This window comes from Oryctolagus cuniculus, chromosome 14 (assembly GCF_964237555.1).
Source record: "Oryctolagus cuniculus chromosome 14, mOryCun1.1, whole genome shotgun sequence".
Classification (NCBI taxonomy): domain Eukaryota; kingdom Metazoa; phylum Chordata; class Mammalia; order Lagomorpha; family Leporidae; genus Oryctolagus; species Oryctolagus cuniculus.
This window is the reverse complement of record NC_091445.1, coordinates 90,356,841-90,373,596: the sequence shown is the minus strand read 5'-3', so window position 1 is coordinate 90,373,596 and position 16,756 is coordinate 90,356,841. Positions and strand designations below refer to the sequence as shown.

General features: G+C 49.0%; 2 protein-coding genes across 12 annotated transcripts in view; both read right to left on the bottom strand.

Annotated features, from left to right (window-relative positions):
- The window catches only part of MARVELD2 (MARVEL domain containing 2), a 28,672-nt gene extending 23,317 nt beyond the window's left edge, over positions 1–5,355 (bottom strand). For 2 of the 7 annotated variants that reach the window (XM_051853424.2, XM_070056823.1), the window contains exon 1: positions 5,098–5,355. In XM_051853424.2, the coding sequence (XP_051709384.2) occupies positions 5,098–5,340 (243 nt within the window). In that variant the 5' untranslated portion in view covers positions 5,341–5,355. The other 5 variants (XM_051853427.2, XM_051853426.2, XM_002714075.5 and 2 more) reach the window with 5 other exon arrangements.
- Positions 5,356–5,414: 59 nt separating this feature from the next.
- RAD17 (RAD17 checkpoint clamp loader component) overlaps positions 5,415–16,756 on the bottom strand; it is a 38,559-nt gene continuing 27,217 nt past the window's right edge. For all 5 annotated transcript variants that reach the window (XM_051853423.2, XM_051853420.2, XM_051853421.2 and 2 more), the window contains 4 exons: positions 15,357–15,506; positions 13,582–13,702; positions 11,201–11,258; positions 5,415–6,227 (listed from right to left, as the gene is read on the bottom strand). In XM_051853423.2, coding sequence (XP_051709383.2) covers positions 5,963–6,227; positions 11,201–11,258; positions 13,582–13,702; positions 15,357–15,506 — 594 coding nt within the window. In that variant the 3' untranslated portion in view covers positions 5,415–5,962. The remainder of the gene's footprint in view (positions 6,228–11,200; positions 11,259–13,581; positions 13,703–15,356; positions 15,507–16,756) is intronic.

Genomic DNA, 16,756 nt, shown 5'->3' with positions numbered 1-16,756 from the left:
AAATCCACCACCTGCAGTGCTGGCGTCCCATATGGGCACCGATTTGAGTCCTGGCTTCTCCACTTCCAATCCAGCTCTCTGCTATGGCCTGGGAAAGCAGTGGAAGATGGCCCAAGTCCTCAGGCCCCTGCACCCACACGGGAGACCCCAAGAAGTTCCTGGATTCTGGCTTCGGATTGGTGCAGCTCCAGCTGTTGCGGCCATTTGGGGAGTGAACCAGCAGACAGAAGACCTCTCTCTCTCTCTCTCTCTGTAATTTCACCTTTCTTTTCTTTTTTAAAGATTGATTTATTTATTTGAAAGTCAGAGTTCCACAGAGAGAGAAGGAGAGGCAGAGAGAGAGAGCGAGAGAGAGAGAAAGAGAGGTCTTCCATCCGCTGGTTCACTCCCCAACTGGCTGCAATGGCCGGAGCTGCGCTGATTCAAAGCCAGGAGCCAGGAGTCTCTCCCCTATCTCCCATGCGGGGGCAGGGGCCCAAGGACTCGGGCCATCTTCCGCTGCTTTCCTAGGCCACAGCAGAGAGCTGGACTGGAAGCGGAGCAGCTGGGACTCGAACCAGCACCCATATGGGATGTCGGCATTGCAGGAGGTGGCCTTACCTGCTATGCCACAGTGCCAGTACCCCACCTTTCAAATAAATAATAAATCTTTAAAAAAAAAAGGAAGAAGAAAAGAGCTCTAAGCTTCCAATCAAAAAGTATTGTAAAGGTCTGGCACTGTAGCACAGCAGGTTAAGCCACCATCTGCTAATGCACCTGGGAAAGCAGTGGAAGATGGTCAAGTGCTTGGGCCTCTGTATTATGTGGGAGACCTGGAAGAAGCCCCTGGCTCCTGGCTTTGGCCTGGCCCAGCCCTGACTGTTGTGGCCATCTGGGGAGTAAACCAGCGGATGGAAGATCTCTGTCTCTCCCTTTCTCTCTGTAATTTTGACTTTCAAATAAGTAAAATAAATCTTAAAAAAGTAACAGAAGGGGAGAGGCTGTTGTGGCACCATGGGTTAAGCTGCAGTCTGTGATGCCAACATCCCATATGAGTACTGGTTCGAGTCCTGGCTACTCAATTTGCAATCCAGCTCCCTGCTGATGCACCTGAAAAAGCCGTGGAAAATGGCCTGAGTGCTTGGGCTCCTGGCTTCAGCCTGGCCCAGCCCCATTGAGGCCATCTGGGAGTGAACCAGTGGATGGAAGATCTCTCTTCTCTGTCTCCCTCTTTCCCTGTGTAACTTTGCCTTTCAAATACAAATAAATTAAATCTTAAAAAAAAAAAAAAAAAAGGTGGGGGGGGGGATGTTGGTTTAATCAGCATGCATTGTATAAGTGTGTCGTATACATTGTATACTGTATATATTGTATACTGTAGCTCACAAACATGTGCAGCTATTGATAATAAAATAATTAACAATACATTTTTTAAAGCCCCCTAAAGCAAAAATGACAGAATTTCAACACTGCAGAAAGCTAACACACTCCCAAGTGGAGTCTTCTCAAACGTCCAAATCAAAACATTCGCCCCTGTGAGCACGCAGAGACTTGCTGGGTCAGCACATGCTTCGTCCTCATTACCACACCTGCTGGGGAACAGCCACGCACAGTCTGACACACAGGCTGGGAGGGTCCATGTCTTCCCAGACCAAGGAAGTGCTGACAGGACTCGCTTCTGCTCCAAAATATTCACACATGACACTAGATTCGAAAAACTGAATTTACAGATTTTCAGAGATAAAAATCACCAAAGGCAAAGTTCCCTAGGTAAAAGTTGGCAGTGAACCATGAACATCGTTTTTTTTTTCCCCGACAGGCAGAGTGGACAGTGAGAGAGAGAGACAGAGAGAAAGGTCTTCCTTTGCCGTTGGTTCACCCTCCAATGGCTGCTGCGGCTGATCTGAAGCCAGGAGCCAGGTGCTTCTCCTGGTCTCCCATGGGGTGCAGGGCCCAAGCACCTGGGCCATCCTCCACCGCACTCCCTGGCCACAGCAGAGAGCTGGCCTGGAAGAGGGGCAACCGGGACAGAATCCGGCGCCCCGACCAGGCCTAGAACCCGGTGTGCCAGCGCCGCAGGCGGAGGATTAGCCTATTGAGCCACGGCACCAGCCAAACATCGTTCTTTTCAACACAATCATCTAATGGCATCCACCTGTGGTCGCCAGGGACCAACTACAGCATCTGGGGAGGTATTCAGTCCACATCCAAAGTAAAGCAAAGAGAGAGCCCCTCCCCTAAGCCTGGTGATTCCTTTCATGAAATCAATGATTTGGACACACATTCAAAAACAAGGCGATCATTTGCTAATATAACTACTAGGCTCAAGGTACAATGAATTTCTCCTTCCAGTGGCTTATACTGGAACAACTGTTGAAGACTTACTGGTACATGGTATTGGACTTGACACTCTTAAAGGCCCAAAACTAAAGTGGATAATCTCACTTTCAAGGGCTGCACAATTTGGAAATTCCTAAGGCCTTGTTTTATTTTGCTTTGTAAAATGGAGGTCTGTTATTCAACAAGTATTTATGGAGCACCTCTGTGCACCAGGCATGCTGAAGGTTTAGCACTGTACCAAGCAGGCTGAAATCCCTGGCTTCATGGGGTTTAAATTCCAGTGGGGGTGACAGCAGGGTGGCACAGTTAGGAGGCTAAGGAACAAAGTTAAGAAAGGTGATGAGGGGTGCATGGCAGGCAGAGTGTAACCATTTTCAATAGGGACCAGGGGAATCATCACAGAGAAGGTGACAGCTATGTACAGAATTGCAAGTGAAGGGGGAAGCCAGGCAGATGTTAGGGAGAAGAGTGCTCTGGGCAGACGGAAGGGACATACTTCCTGTGATCATGAACTAAGGCATGGGGGCAGTGTGGCAGCATCAGAGCTGAGGCCGTAGGGTGGGGTTGTGGCCCAGCAGGTAAAGCTTCTGCAATGCCCACATCCCATACCTGTTGGGAGTCCCAGCTCCTCCACTTCCCACCCAGCTTCCTACTGATGCGCCTCCGAGGTGGCAGATAACGACCTGGGTTGGAGTTCCTGGCATCTGGCTTTGGCCTGGCCAGCACTGGGAGCTGTGGTTATTCGGGGAGTGAACCAGTGGAAGGAAGAGCTCTGTCATTCTCCCTTACAAATCAATCAGTTAATTTTGTTAATAGGTGGAGCAGAAAAGGATGTCTCCATTTAATAATAAGCTATGATAAGTTATTTATTAATGGGTACTCCATTTCTATTAAGATATCTATTTATGCTTCATTCCCTGTAATTATATATTATCACACTTCAAGACCATGTACAAATTACTGTTTTGGAAGACATCAGTTACTCTGAAAATACAACATTCATTCACGCTTCTGTATTTACTGAATCCTACTGTGTGCAAGGCACTGTGGTAGTGCCATTGTAGGACTGAGTCATAAGAAATGAACAGTCGGGACTGGCGCTGTGGTGTAGTGGGTAAAGCCACCACGTGCAGTGCCAGCATCCCATATGGGTGCTGGTTCAAGTCCCAGCTGCTCCACTTCTGATCCAGCTCTCTCCTATGGCCTGGGAAAGCAGAAGACAGCCCAAGTGCTTGGGCCCCTGCACCTGCATGGGAGACCGGAAGAAGCTCGGCTTCTGGCTTTGGATTGGCGCAGCTCTGGCCGTTGCGGCCAATTGGGGAGTGAACCAGTGGCTGGAAGACCTCTCTCTCTGCCTCTCCTTCTCTCTCTGTGGAACTCTGACTTTCAAATAAATAAACGGATCTTTAAAAAAAGAAACCTCCATGAATCTTCAATATTAAAAAAAAGAATGAATAATGATTGGCTTGAAGTTTTGCTTTTGTTTGCTTGCTTTTAACTAATCTTTTAAAAAGGAAAAAGAAATGCAGGTGGAGAAGCTAAGGGTAACAGAGGGTATGCACCTCCTGCGGCCCTAACTCTGTCACTGAAGGGGCTGGTGCAGAAGGCGGGCCCAGGAGGTCCAGTCTTCTCATGTGGCTCAATGTTAGAGGCTTAGTGGGACAAGGGAGGAGCTCCATGGCAACAGGGTTCATTACTTTTGTCCCCTTGTCCTTATCTCTTCGTTGTCTAAAAAAGTTTGAGTTCCAGAGATGCTTGTACTACTACAGCTTTTTGAAATACACTCCTAAGACATGCAGAAGAAAAGGCACAATAAATGGCAAGTTTTACATGAGACCTCTCACTATTTGGGCTATAAACACACTCAGCAGGCATCTCGGTCCTAAGTCTCGCTCAAGAGTAGGAGTGAGGAGTCACGGATGGATTTAATTCCTCGTCACCTGTGGAAACGCTCATCGGAAGATCGCTTCATCCATGGTGAAATCAGAAGTGAAAATCAGAACTCTGAAGAACCGTGCAAGGACAAACTGCGCCGGTGAGCGGCAGCTTGTCCCATCTTAACCGTGTGGATGGCCCTGCGCCTCGATGTCACCGCTCTTTGTTTGGCCCCAGGCCCGCCGGACTCCATTCTGCGGGCACTGAAATGGTTGCCCCCAGCAAAGTGTCCAGACTCCTGCCGGGTCACCTGTCTGCAGACTCGCCGCCTTAGCAGGCTTCAAAGTTTTGCTGGACCCAAGGCAGGGGTAGATTACGGATATTTCCGGGCTTCCGGGACAGGGGAGGCCTCTGCGGACTCTAAGAACCCACGCCTGTCAGGGGACACGGGGCATCTCCGCAGGGTCTCCCCAGCCAGCTCGGGGCGCGTTCCCTGCGCTCTCCACCCTGCCCGCTCGGCGTGAGCGTCCCACCTCCGCGCTTCTCGGGGAAAATTCACCTCCGTCTTCTGCCATTCCGCCCGAAGTGGCTGGACCTCGGAAGGGCCAGAAGTCCCAGGAGGGCGGCGAGGCGCGGCGGGCCCCGCGCCCGGAAGGACGGCGCCCCGCGCACCTGTGCCGGCGGCGTGGAAGCAGCGGGCGGAGGCGCCCTTCCCGGAGCCCCTGCGCCCGCCGCACCAGACCGTGCGGATACCCCAGCCCCCACCTCACCTCCGCCACTGGCCGGAGCGGGCCCAGGTGCGCAGGGGCTGAGCGCACCCCTCCCTGCCCCGCACCTGGGCTGGGGGCAGTGGGCCTCAGCGCCCGGGCCCGATCACGTGCCCCCCTCCCCGCCCCCACTCACCTGCTTGGCCGCCGGAAAGGCGCGCGCACCGCCAGCGCACTGAAACCGGGATCGGACTCCCGGGGCGGGGCCGGCCGGGCAGGGCCGAGCTTGGCCCCGCCCGGCTTTGTCAGCCCCGGTCCCGCTAAGGGCCTGCGCCGCTGGTGCCCCGCACAGGGCACCTGGGAAGAGTGGTGACACACGGGGCGTGTTGCGGCCGTGCGTCACGTCTCCCGGGAGGTCCCGCAGCAAGGCCGCCCGCATCCTCACCCTCCCCTAGCTTTGAAACTTGGGGAACCCGGGGCCCCCAGCAGACGGTGCAGGCAGGAGAGACAAGGCGTGATTCAACATTTTAATTTTGATATAAATTATGCAAATACTTTCCCAAAAGTATCTAAAGTACTTAACTGTACAACACACAGAGAGCGTATCTGAGAAGACAGAGGCCATAGAAACTGTAAATAAGGCACCAAGTTTTATTTACATTCGTAACGCACCCTGAACTGCCTGTATTCGTATTTACAACCCCCGGATTCCGCGTCCTGGATCGTTCTTCACATTTCCTGGGTTTTGGCATCAGGTTCAAACACACTTCATACACACTGACCTCCTCTCCTGAAACCACTCGCAAAACTGAATAAATACTAGAGGAAACATTACAGATCCCCTGCAGGCGTGATCTGTGCCGAGGACAGAAGAGTCAGTGCCCTGTGAGGAAGTCCTACCGAGTGAAGAATTAACAAACTGTGAAATTCGCTAGGAAAGCCTCTTAACCCTGCTCAGGGACCACCGAGGTGACCATCCCGCAGGGATCATCACGCATCTTAACCCTGCTCAGGGACCACCGAGGTGACCATCCCACTGGGATCATCACGCAGGCTGCCGTCTAGGGGCCGTCACTCTCACAGTCTTCTATCACCCAGCTGTCTTCCTCCACGTCTGCTTGGGAGCAGAAGGGCTGCGGCTGGCTGGCGGGAAGCTCCGCCGCGCTGCCCTGACTCAGAGGCAGAGACCAGGCTTCGGCTTGGGCGGCCTGCGCGGGGTCAGCTGGCGTCTCCTCAGGCCACTGCCCTTCATTGTGCTGCACCTCGTCTCCACTCTCAGGGTCCAACATTCCATGCTCCCCGTCGGCCAGGGCTTCCATCTTCAACCTGTCAGACAGCCACAGTGTGTGCATTAATAACAAGCAAGGAGGGGCCGGCGCTGTAGCACAGTGGGTAAAGCCACGGCCTGCAGTGCCGGCATCCCATATGGGCACCGGTTCCAGTCCTGGCTGCCCCACTTGAGATCCAGCTCTCTACTATGGACTGGGAAAGCAGTAGAAGATGTCCTTGGGCCCCTGCACCCACGTGGGAGACCCAGAGGAGGCTCCTAGCTTCAGATCCACCCAGCTCTGGCCTTTGCGGCCATTTGGGGAATTAACCAGCAGAGGGAAATCTCTCTGACTTTGCCTCTCTGTAACTCTGCATTTCAAACAAACAAATAAATCTCAAAAAAAGGAGGGAATTCCTTTCGGCTGTACCACAGCTGTGTCTAGCGTTATGAAGCCATCTCCTCGTGCTGTCCCTTTAGTTTACCTACAGAAGCAAACCCATGAGGGAAATTTTAAACCGCAAATAAACCCTCAGCACTTAGAACACAAAAATGCTTAACGAATGTCTTCAGAAAGAGGTCTTACAAACTGAAACTGAAAAAAATTAAATAGAAAAATGGGCAGAAAACTTAAAAAACAGTACAAGTGTTACTAAATGTTATTCAATTTAATTTATAATTTTTTATTTAAAAAATTTTTTTTGACAGGCAGAGTTACAGACAGTGAGAGAGAGAGAGACAGAAAGGTCTTCCTTCTGTTGGTTCACTCCCCAAATGGCCACTACAGCCGGCACACCGCGCTGATCCAAAGCCAGGAGCCAGGTGCATCCTCCTGGTCTCCCAGGCGGGTGCAGGGCCCAAGCACGTGGGCCATCCTCCACTGCCCTCCTGGGCCACAGCAGAGAGCTGGACTGGAAGAGGGGCAACCGGGACTAGAACCCGGCTCCCCAACCGGGACTAGAACCGGGAACTCTATCCAGTTCTCGTCTCCCACATGGGTGGCAGGGACCAAAGCAGTTGAGCCATCCTCCGCTGGCTTCCCAGGCACGTTAGCAGGAAGCTGGGTGTCACGTGGAGCAGCCAGCACATGAACCAGCACCCAGTACAGATGCTGACACACAAGCAGCGGCTTCACCTGCTGCACCACAACTCGGGCCCCATGGCAGACATTCTCACAAGCAATCTGGCATCCAGAGCAAGGGTCTCAGAAATTCCAACCCTGCTGAACATCAGTTTCACTCCTAGGAATCTATCCTAAGTAAATAGTATTTGATGTGTAAAATAATTTATCAAAAAGGCTGTGATAAAAAACAAAGTTGAAAAGATAGAAAATGTAAAAAAAAAAAACATGGTTTTGATTTAATTACAAAAAAGAAATCACACAGCTAGAAAAATTAACTGTTAATATTTAGTAAGAATCATTATGGATCAAAGATCATGTTAAATAACCACTAAAATGAAACCTAACAGTGCTAGTCAAAACACCAGTAAACCCTGCCTCCCAAGCAGATCAACAGCTGATCTAATAATAAACAGGGAAAACTCCCGATCGTTATTTCGTTAGGGAGAGAAAACACACTGGCCCTCCATTTCGATCACGCTCTTGTGGGGACAGGAGCCATCCACAGATCGGGCCCTGCTGTGACGCAGAGGAAGCTGAGGGAAGAGCACAGTTCCTGAAGGTTTGACTCCTGCTCACTTCCTAGTGGGACGATGCTTTAAGACCCGTCCATCAGGCCCGGTGCTGTGGCATAGCGGCTGCTCCACTTCCAATCCAGCTCCCTGCTAATGTGTCTGGGAAAGCAGTGGGGGATGCCCCAAGTCCTTGGGTCCCTGCACCCACGTGGGAGACCCGGAAGAAGCTCTCGGCTCCTGGCTTCGGATCGGCGCATCTCCAGCTGTTGCGGCCAATTGGAGAGTGAACTAGCAAAGGGAAGACCTCTCTCTCTCTCTCTTTGCCTCTCCTTCTCTCTGTGTGTAACTCTTTCAGATAAACAAATAAATCTTAAAAAAAAAAAAAAGACCGTCCATCACTGTCTCTCCATAACATGAAAGACAGGCACCACACAGCCAATGCATTTTCCAGAATAAACCAACACTGTAAGGCCTTACTGAACGTGTGAGGGGGAAGGAAACCCAGACAGCAGTTTTCCACTGGGGACAAGAAATAGGAGAAAAGGTAGGAGGTATACCTGATGTCGTTTCTACTGTCTACCTCAGCCCTGGAAACTACCCTTTCTAAACTTTTTAAAAATATCAGAGTATTTAATTCTACTTGACAAGTGAGGTGAATTGAGGTATAGCCTTGTGTTAGTTGCTCATATTAGTGCAGAATTTATTTTATCAGTACATAATATCTCCATATTTGCTTGTCTGTTATTTCTTTTCTTTTTTCTTTCTTTCTCTTTTTTTTTTTTTTTTTGGACAGGCAGAGTGGACAGTGAGAGAGAGAGACAGAGAGAAAGGTCTTCCTTTTACCGTTGGTTCACCTTCCAATGGCTGGTGCGGCCGGCACACTGCGCTGATCCGAAGCCAGGAGCCAGGTGCTTCTCCTGGTCTCCCTTGCAGGTGCAGGGCCCGAGCACTTGGGCCATCCTCCACTGCCCTCCCGGGCCACAGCAGAGAGCTGGCCTGGAAGAGGGGCAAACGGGACAGAATCCGGCGCCCCAACCGGCACTAGAACCCGGTGTGCTGGCGCTGCAGGCAGAGGATTAGCCTAGTGAGCCGCAGAGCTGGCCTGTCTGCTTTTTCTTCTTTTTTTTTTTTTTTTTTTTTTGACAGGCAGAGTGGAGAGAGAGAGAGAGACAGAGAGAAAGGTCTTCCTTTTGCCGTTGGTTCACCCTCCAATGGCCGCTGCAGCCGGCACACTGCGCTGATCCAAAGCCAGGAGCCAGGTGCTTCTCCTGGTCTCCCATGGGGTGCAGGGCCCAAAGCCCTGGGCCATTCTCCACTGCACTCCTGGGCCACAGCAGAGAGCTGGCCTGGAAGAGGAGCAGCGGGACAGAATCCGGCGCTCCGACTGGGACTAGAACCCGGTGTGCCAGCGCCGCAAGGCGGAGGATTAGCCTATTGGGCCACGGCGCCGGCCTGCTTTTTCTAAAACAGGGAAATTCAAATGATACTGCCACTCTGTGATGCAGTTTTTGGTCACTGCAAGTATAGGCTAAGAACACCACTTGGCAGGTAGGCTGGGAAGGGGTTTCTAGAATTGCAAGGTTTTGTTGAAGTTAACATTTTTAATTTTTTTAAGGGAAAGGGTTTATTGGGGGAAATCTGACAGACCGGAAGGAAGGGGTGAAGAAGGACAGAGGGAGAAAGAGAGCATAAGAGATTGAGAGAGAGAGATCGAGAGAGAGAGACAGAGACGGAGAGAAAGAGAGCCATGTGTTCAGGAACAGGTCTTGTTAAAACTTTGCCAGGGGGCGGGCAGGGAAGTAGGAGCAGCGAATCCCATTATGATGGGAGTGGAGCGGACACTGGTGGTTGGGCCATGGGGTCACCTGGCTTCCAGCCATGGTGGCGGAGGCTAGAGCCTAGGATGGTGTCAGGGTGTAGATCGTGCCATAGATAAGACTGTGCCATCTTACTAACACTCCCCCCTTTTGTTTTTCATAAAGCAGGAGTTGTATGGGATTATATTAGCCCCAAAAGTCCAGGAGGGGTAGAGGGATGATGATCTGTCTGTAAAGCTATTTCCTGCTGACAAGGGGCGACGAGGTACTCCCTGCTGGCCTGGCGCGATGTCTCAAGTCCCTGTCTCCTGGCTGGGGAACTGAGTATATCTCTGTGGCGGCATTTCGTTGACTGCCTGGTGGTGAAGGCCTTGGTTCTGAACTGCTCTGCCTTTGTGAGTCCATGATTCTATTTGGCCCAATGCACTTCCTTTGAAGTACGTGAAAACATGCTGTTAAATTTAACTAAATGTGGCCAGCATTGTCGCGGAGCAGGTTAAGCTGCTGGCATCCCATATGGAGGCTGGTTTGAGTTCTAGGTGCTCCCCTTCAGATCCAGCTTCCCGCTAATGGCCTGAGAAAAGCAGTGGAAGACAGCCCAAATGTTTGGGCCCCTACCACACACACAGAAGACTCTGAAGAAGCTCCTGGCTCCTGGCTCTGGCCTGGTCCAGTCCTGGCCGTTGTGGCCACCGAGAGAGTAAACCAGCAGATGAAAGATCTCTCTCTGTCTAACCCTGACTTTCAAATAATTAATTAAAAATAAATTTCATAAAATGAAGGGTTCCTAACATAATTATACGGTCTTTAATTACTGACAACAATATGTAATTCTTTTTTAAAGTTTTTATTCATATATTTGAAAGGCAAAGTGACAGAGACAGGGAGATGTTCCATTCACTGATTCACTCCCCAATGTCTGCAGTAACTTGGGCCTGGGCCAGGCCAAAGCTGGGAGCCAGGAACTCCATTCAGGTCTTCCACATGAGTGGCAGGGGCCCAAATACTGGGATGATCATCTGCCACCTCCCAGACAAATGAGCAGGAAGCTGGATCAAAAGTGGAGGCAGGCCGGCGCCACGGCTCAATAGGTTAATCCTCCACCTGTGGCGCTGGCACCCTGGGTTCTAGTCCCGGAGGGGTGCCAGATTCTGTCCAGGTTGCTCCTCTTCCAGTCTAGCTCTTGCTGTGGCCCGGGAGTGCAGTGGAGGATGGCCCAGGTCCTTGGGCCCTGCACCGTACGGGAGACCAGGAAGAAGCACCTGGCTCCTGGCTTCAGATTGGTGCAGCGCGTCGGCCATAGAGGCCACTTGGGGGGTGAACCAAAGGAAAAAGGAAGACCTTTCTCTCTGTCTCACTGTCTAACTCTGCCTGTCCAAAAAAAAAAGTGGAGGCAAGACTCAATCCCAGGTACTATGATATGGAATGTGGGTATCCCAAGTGGTGGCTTAACGCACTGTGCCACAACACCTGCTCCCAGTATGTAATTCTTGGATTTTACAGATAACATTTGTTGGTTGTGTGACTATTCACTGCCTATTGCAGTAACAGCTCCTTGGAAAACAAGATGATGAGCTTACCTTCCAAAGTGTCGCTTCAGAGGAAGTCTTCCAATATCTTGGATAAAAGAAATCTGAGCTGAAAACAGATTTTAAAAAGTTTAAAATAATTATTCAAAGAAAATATAAAATGACCAATAAGCACATGGAACATGGTATTTATTCATTTTCATCTATCAAAAGGCAGAGCAATGGAAATAGAGTGAAAGAGAGAGAGATCTTCCATCTGCTGGTTCACATCTCAAAAGCCTGCGACAGCCAGGGTTGGGGGAGCCAGGACCTCCATCTGGGCCTCCTACGTGGGTAGAGGGGCAAAAGCACTTGAGCCTTCATCCACTGCATCCTAGCAGGAAGCTGCATCTGAAGCAGAGCAGCTGAGACTTGAACTGGCTCTCTGATATGGGACACGATGTCCCAAGCATTGCCTGGATCTGCTGTGCCACAAGGCCTACTCCTGAGCATCACCAACTTTAGAGAAATGCACATTAAAGCCACAATGATACTACTCGGTACCTATTACAATCAAAATATAAAATAAGGTCTGTTGGTGAGGATGTGGAGAAACTAATCCTCTTGCATTGGAGGTGGAAATGTAAAACGGTGAAGCTGCTATGAAAAACATGATGGTAAATGGAATATGGTGTGGGTCCTCCCAAGACAGAATTATTATAAGATCCAGACATTTCTACTTTTGGATATATCTTGAAGAAATGAAAAGGCAACTGACCATCCATGTGTACGGCAGCATTATGCTCAACGGTCAGGGGTGTACACAGCACAAGTGCCCAGGAGTGGATAATATATATGGAATGTGTCATATGAATATTATTCAGGCTTAAAAATGAGGGTAATTGGATGTGTGGTACCACATGTATAAACTTTGATGACATATATTAAGTGAAATAACCCAGTCACAAAAGGATAAATATTTTATGATTCTCCTTTATAAAATATCTATAATAGTCAAATTCATAGAGACATTAAACAGAAGAGTGGTTGTTCAAGGCTATGGGGAAGGGAGGCCGGTGCTGTGGGGCAGCGGGTTAATGCCCTGGCCTGAAGCACTGGCATCTGCCGTTGCAGCCAACTGGGGAGTGAACCACTGGATAGAAGATCTCTCTCTCTCTCTATCTCTGTGTGTGTGTGTGTGTAACTCTGACTTTCAAATAAATAAATAAATCTTTAAAAAAAAAAGGCTATGGGGAGGGAGAAATGGGGAATTGATGTTTAATGGTCACAAAGTTTCAATTTTATGAGGGAAAAGTTCTGAATATAGCTGCACAACAAGGTAAATATACTCAATGCTACCAAACTGTCTACTTAACAATGGTTAGGATGATGAAGTTTATGTTATTGTGTTTTATCGTAATGAAAAATTTCAGAAGGAAAAAAAAAAGACACAAGATGACTGTATCAGCTCTTCTGTACCCACTCTCCAGTGAGATGTAAAAACTATACAAAATGAGTCTTAAAGTCTCTGAGAATTGATCTAAGAGCATAGAGCAAATGAAGAAACATCTATTCAAGAAAATCTAACAAGCAGAGTCTGCGGCATATGAGCCACTATCTCCTCTCCTCTCCTCCTCACCCCTAGCTCAGCCTGGTGGGGACTTCATTCCAGTTGGGTGCAGGCAATACCAGAGCTCCTTCCTAGCAAGTGCAGTAAGGAGTCTGGGGCTTTTCTCTTTGCAGCCCACTCACAGGCAGATGCTCCACCCAGGGGTACTGCCCTGTGCCCCAGCTGTACTCTCCTTTGCCTCCGCTCAGTAACAGAGCTGAAGGCCCACACCAGCAGCGGCCAGCCAGGATGATGCGGCTCCACCTCTGCAGCCGCGCACCCACACAGGGCAGTGGCTCAGAGACTCTGCCCAGAGTGAGGGCAGTCACAGAACAAAGAGCTCTGACGCTTTCTCCAAAGGAACTGACTCTATTTGAAAACAGGACAGGAGAGTTCAAGTCTACGGCTACTCTTGAAATGAGCCTTTTCTTAAAAGATATATTTATTTATTTTGAAAGTCAATGTTAGAAAGATGGAGGGAGAGATAGACAGAGAGAGAGATCTTTCATCCGCTAGATGGCTGCAATGGCCAACACTGGGCCAGGCTGAAGTCAGGAGCTTCATCTGGGTCTCCCACATGGGTGGCAGGGGCCCAAACACTTGGGCCATCTTCCACAGCTCTCCCAGGCCACTAGCACAGAGCTGGATTGGAAGTGGAGCAGCCAGAACACAAACCAGTGCCAATATGGGATGTTGGCACTACATGTGGCAGCTTAACCCAATGTGCCACAGCACCACTCCCTTTACAAACTTTTTGAAGTCCCCTCATTTAGCAATGAACCGATCCGCAAAAACCTAATGATATAAAACACAACCTCTTAGGAAAAGGAAACCCTGTTATTACCTTGATTTCTCATTGGAATGGTTAACAGAGCAAGGTACGGCAACAGCTGGGTTTGGAGGCACAAAGCTGACACGCAGAAGTCAGAAAAAAGTGCTCTTGCTGCCAGGCAATTTTCCCGATACTACATGGAAAAATAAAGAATTATGAAAGAAAAATAAGCAAAAAATATGGTAATATAGTCCTAGACAAATGAAGTTTATTATATCCCAAAGTATATGATTTTACATACCATAAACATTTTTAAGCTTCTCTAGGTGCTGGCATCGTGGTACAGCGGGTTAAACCACCACCTGTGACGCTGGCATCTCACACTGTAGTGCCAGTTCAAGTCCTGCCTGCTCTACTTCCGATCCAGATCCCTGCTAAGGCATCTGGGAAAGCAGGTGAGGACTGCCTCAGGACTTGGGGCCCTGTCACCCACATCTAGAAGATCTAAATAGAGTTGAGTTCCAGGCTTCTGACTTTGGCCTGGCTCAACCCTCATCATGGTCATTTGGGAATGAAGATCTCTCTGTGTCACTCCCTCTGTCATTTTTTTTTTTTTTTTTTAGATTTACTTATTTATTTGAAAGTCATTGTCACAGAGAGGAGAGGCAGAGAGAGAGAGAAGTCTTCATCCAATGGTTCACTCTCCAGATGGCCACACAGGTTGGAGCTGCACCGATCTTAAGCCAGGAGCCGGGAGCTTCTTCTGAGTCTCCCACGCGGGTGCAGGGGCCCAAAGACTTGGGCCATATTCTACTGCTTTCCCAGGCCATAACAGAGAGCTGGATTGGAAGTGGGGCAGCCGGGTCTCAAACTGGCACCCATATGGGATGCCAGTGCTTCAGGCCAGGGCATTAACCCACTGCGCCACAGCAACGGCCCCTCTGTCACTCTTTCAAATAAATAAATATCAGTGGGAAAAAAAGAGCCTGTCAAATAAGTGTTTTATAATTTTCCTAGCATTATCCAATAAAGCATTTTACCAACACAGCTATTTCACATTAACAACAATTATTTATTTAAAAATATATTTTTATTTTTTCAAAAAGGCAGAGCGAGAGAGAGATATACACAGAAACAGAGATCTTCCATATCCTTGTTCACTTCTCAAGTGCCCACAACAGCCAGGGCTGGCCCAGGCCAAAGCTAAAAGCCTGCAACTCCATCCAGGTCTCCCACGTGGATGGCAGGAACCCTATTACTGGGTCACCATCCACTGCTTCCAGAGATGCATTAGGAGGAAGCCATAGGCAAGTAGAGTACCCTGGACTCAAACTGTACTCTAACACGGGTATGGGCATCCCAAGTAGTAACCTAGCCTGCTGTGCCACACCACCCAGCCTTATTATTATTTTAGTGTGTAGTCCTACTTCTATAAAGGAAAACCTTTATGGTAAGACAGTATGCCATGTTGTTGGCTGCAGCCACCTACATATTGTGCTTACCTTGTCTCTTGATTGTATCAAGGCATGTCAAGTGACTGATCTATATACTATGTATGTTTGTCTAAGAACATTCTATCATGTTCACACAAGAAAACTGCCCAAAGGTACCAATTCTCAGGACACGTGAACAAAGCATAACTGTACTTGCTACACATTAGTATAGTCACCATGTAGTATAACAGATCTTTGTAATTTTAAGAATATTTGGATCTGAGCAAATATTTTCTTAATAACAGTACATCATTTTTCCTTCAACTTGTAAAGACAAAGTAACAGTTTTAATGAGTTCTAATTCAGGTATCTGAAGTTCACTTATTCAAAATGTATAATTTCTTTATTTTTTACCTTTTTATTTATTAGAAACCACTGGGGTTTGTGCAAGGGTCGAAAACTTGAAGCTCCGCCTTGGCAATGTGCAAATCCTCGGGCTCTGTTGGAATGTATCACACCTCTCGTGGCTATGGATGTACTGTATTCCCTGAGTAAAGAGCGCGTCTAACAAAGGAGAGAGGATGTAAGAAAGAAGAGTTATATAAAATAGGAGCACTGGTACTACTGTGTTCCTTCTGTTCACTATTACCAGGGCCTAAAAATAACAGCGCTACAGAATTAAAGCAAATTCAACTGAGACTTATCAATCAAATGCAATGGGTGAACCCTGACCACTCCTGGGAGAGGGGTGGGAAAGGCACCACTTTGTGTCCTCACTGTGGATGGAGAACCATCCTGTCTATCTCTGTCACCCTAACTCTGAAATAAATAAATAAATCTTTAAAACAAACATTTCATTAAAAGGAATTAAAAAAAAAAAAAAGAAAAAAAGGGCAGAGTAGAGAGGGAGAGATAGACAGAGATCGATCGATCTTTCAGTAGGTGGTTCACTCTCAATGGCTGCAACTGCTGGATCTGGGCCAGGCGGAAGCCAGGAGCCTGGAGCTTCTACTGGATCTCCCACCTGGCTGCATGGGCCCAAACACCAGGGTCATCCTCTGCTGCTTTCCCACGCATACTAGCACGGAGCTGGACCAGAAGTGGGGCAGCTGGGTCTCGAACTGGCTCCCATATGGGATGCTGGCATCGCAGGCAGTGGCTTTACTGACTATGCCAAAATGCTGGCCACTCTATTCGTTTTTTTTTTTTTTTTTTTTTTTGACAGGCAGAGTGGACAGAGAGAGAGAGAGAGAGAGAGAGAAAGGTCTTCCTTTGCTGTTGGTTCACCCTCCAATGGCTGCCACGGCCAGCGCGCCGCGCTGATCCGAAAGCAGGAGCCAGGTGCTTCTCCTGGTCTCCCATGGGGTGCAGGGCCCAAGCACTTGGGGCATCCTCCACTGCACTCCCTGGCCATAGCAGAGAGCTGGCCTGGAAGAGGGGCAACCGGGACAGAATCCAGTGCCCTGACTGGGACTAGAACCCGGTGTGCCGGCGCCACAAGGCGGAGGATTAGCCTATTGAGCTGCGGCGCCAGCCTATTCGTTCTTAAATAGTAGGTGTCATGATGTCTGTAATTTTTAAAAATTTTATTTATTTGAAAGACAGAGTTACAGAGAGGTAGAGACAGAGAGAGAGGACTTTCCACCTGCTGGTTCACTCCTCAGATGGCTGCAATGGCCAGTTTCTTAGCCAACCCGAAGCCAGGAGCCAGGAGCTTTTGCTGAGTCTCCCACATGCATGCAGGGGCCTAAAGACTTGGGCCATTCTCTGCTGCCTTCTCAGGTGCGTTAGCAAGGAGCTAGATCAAAAGCGGA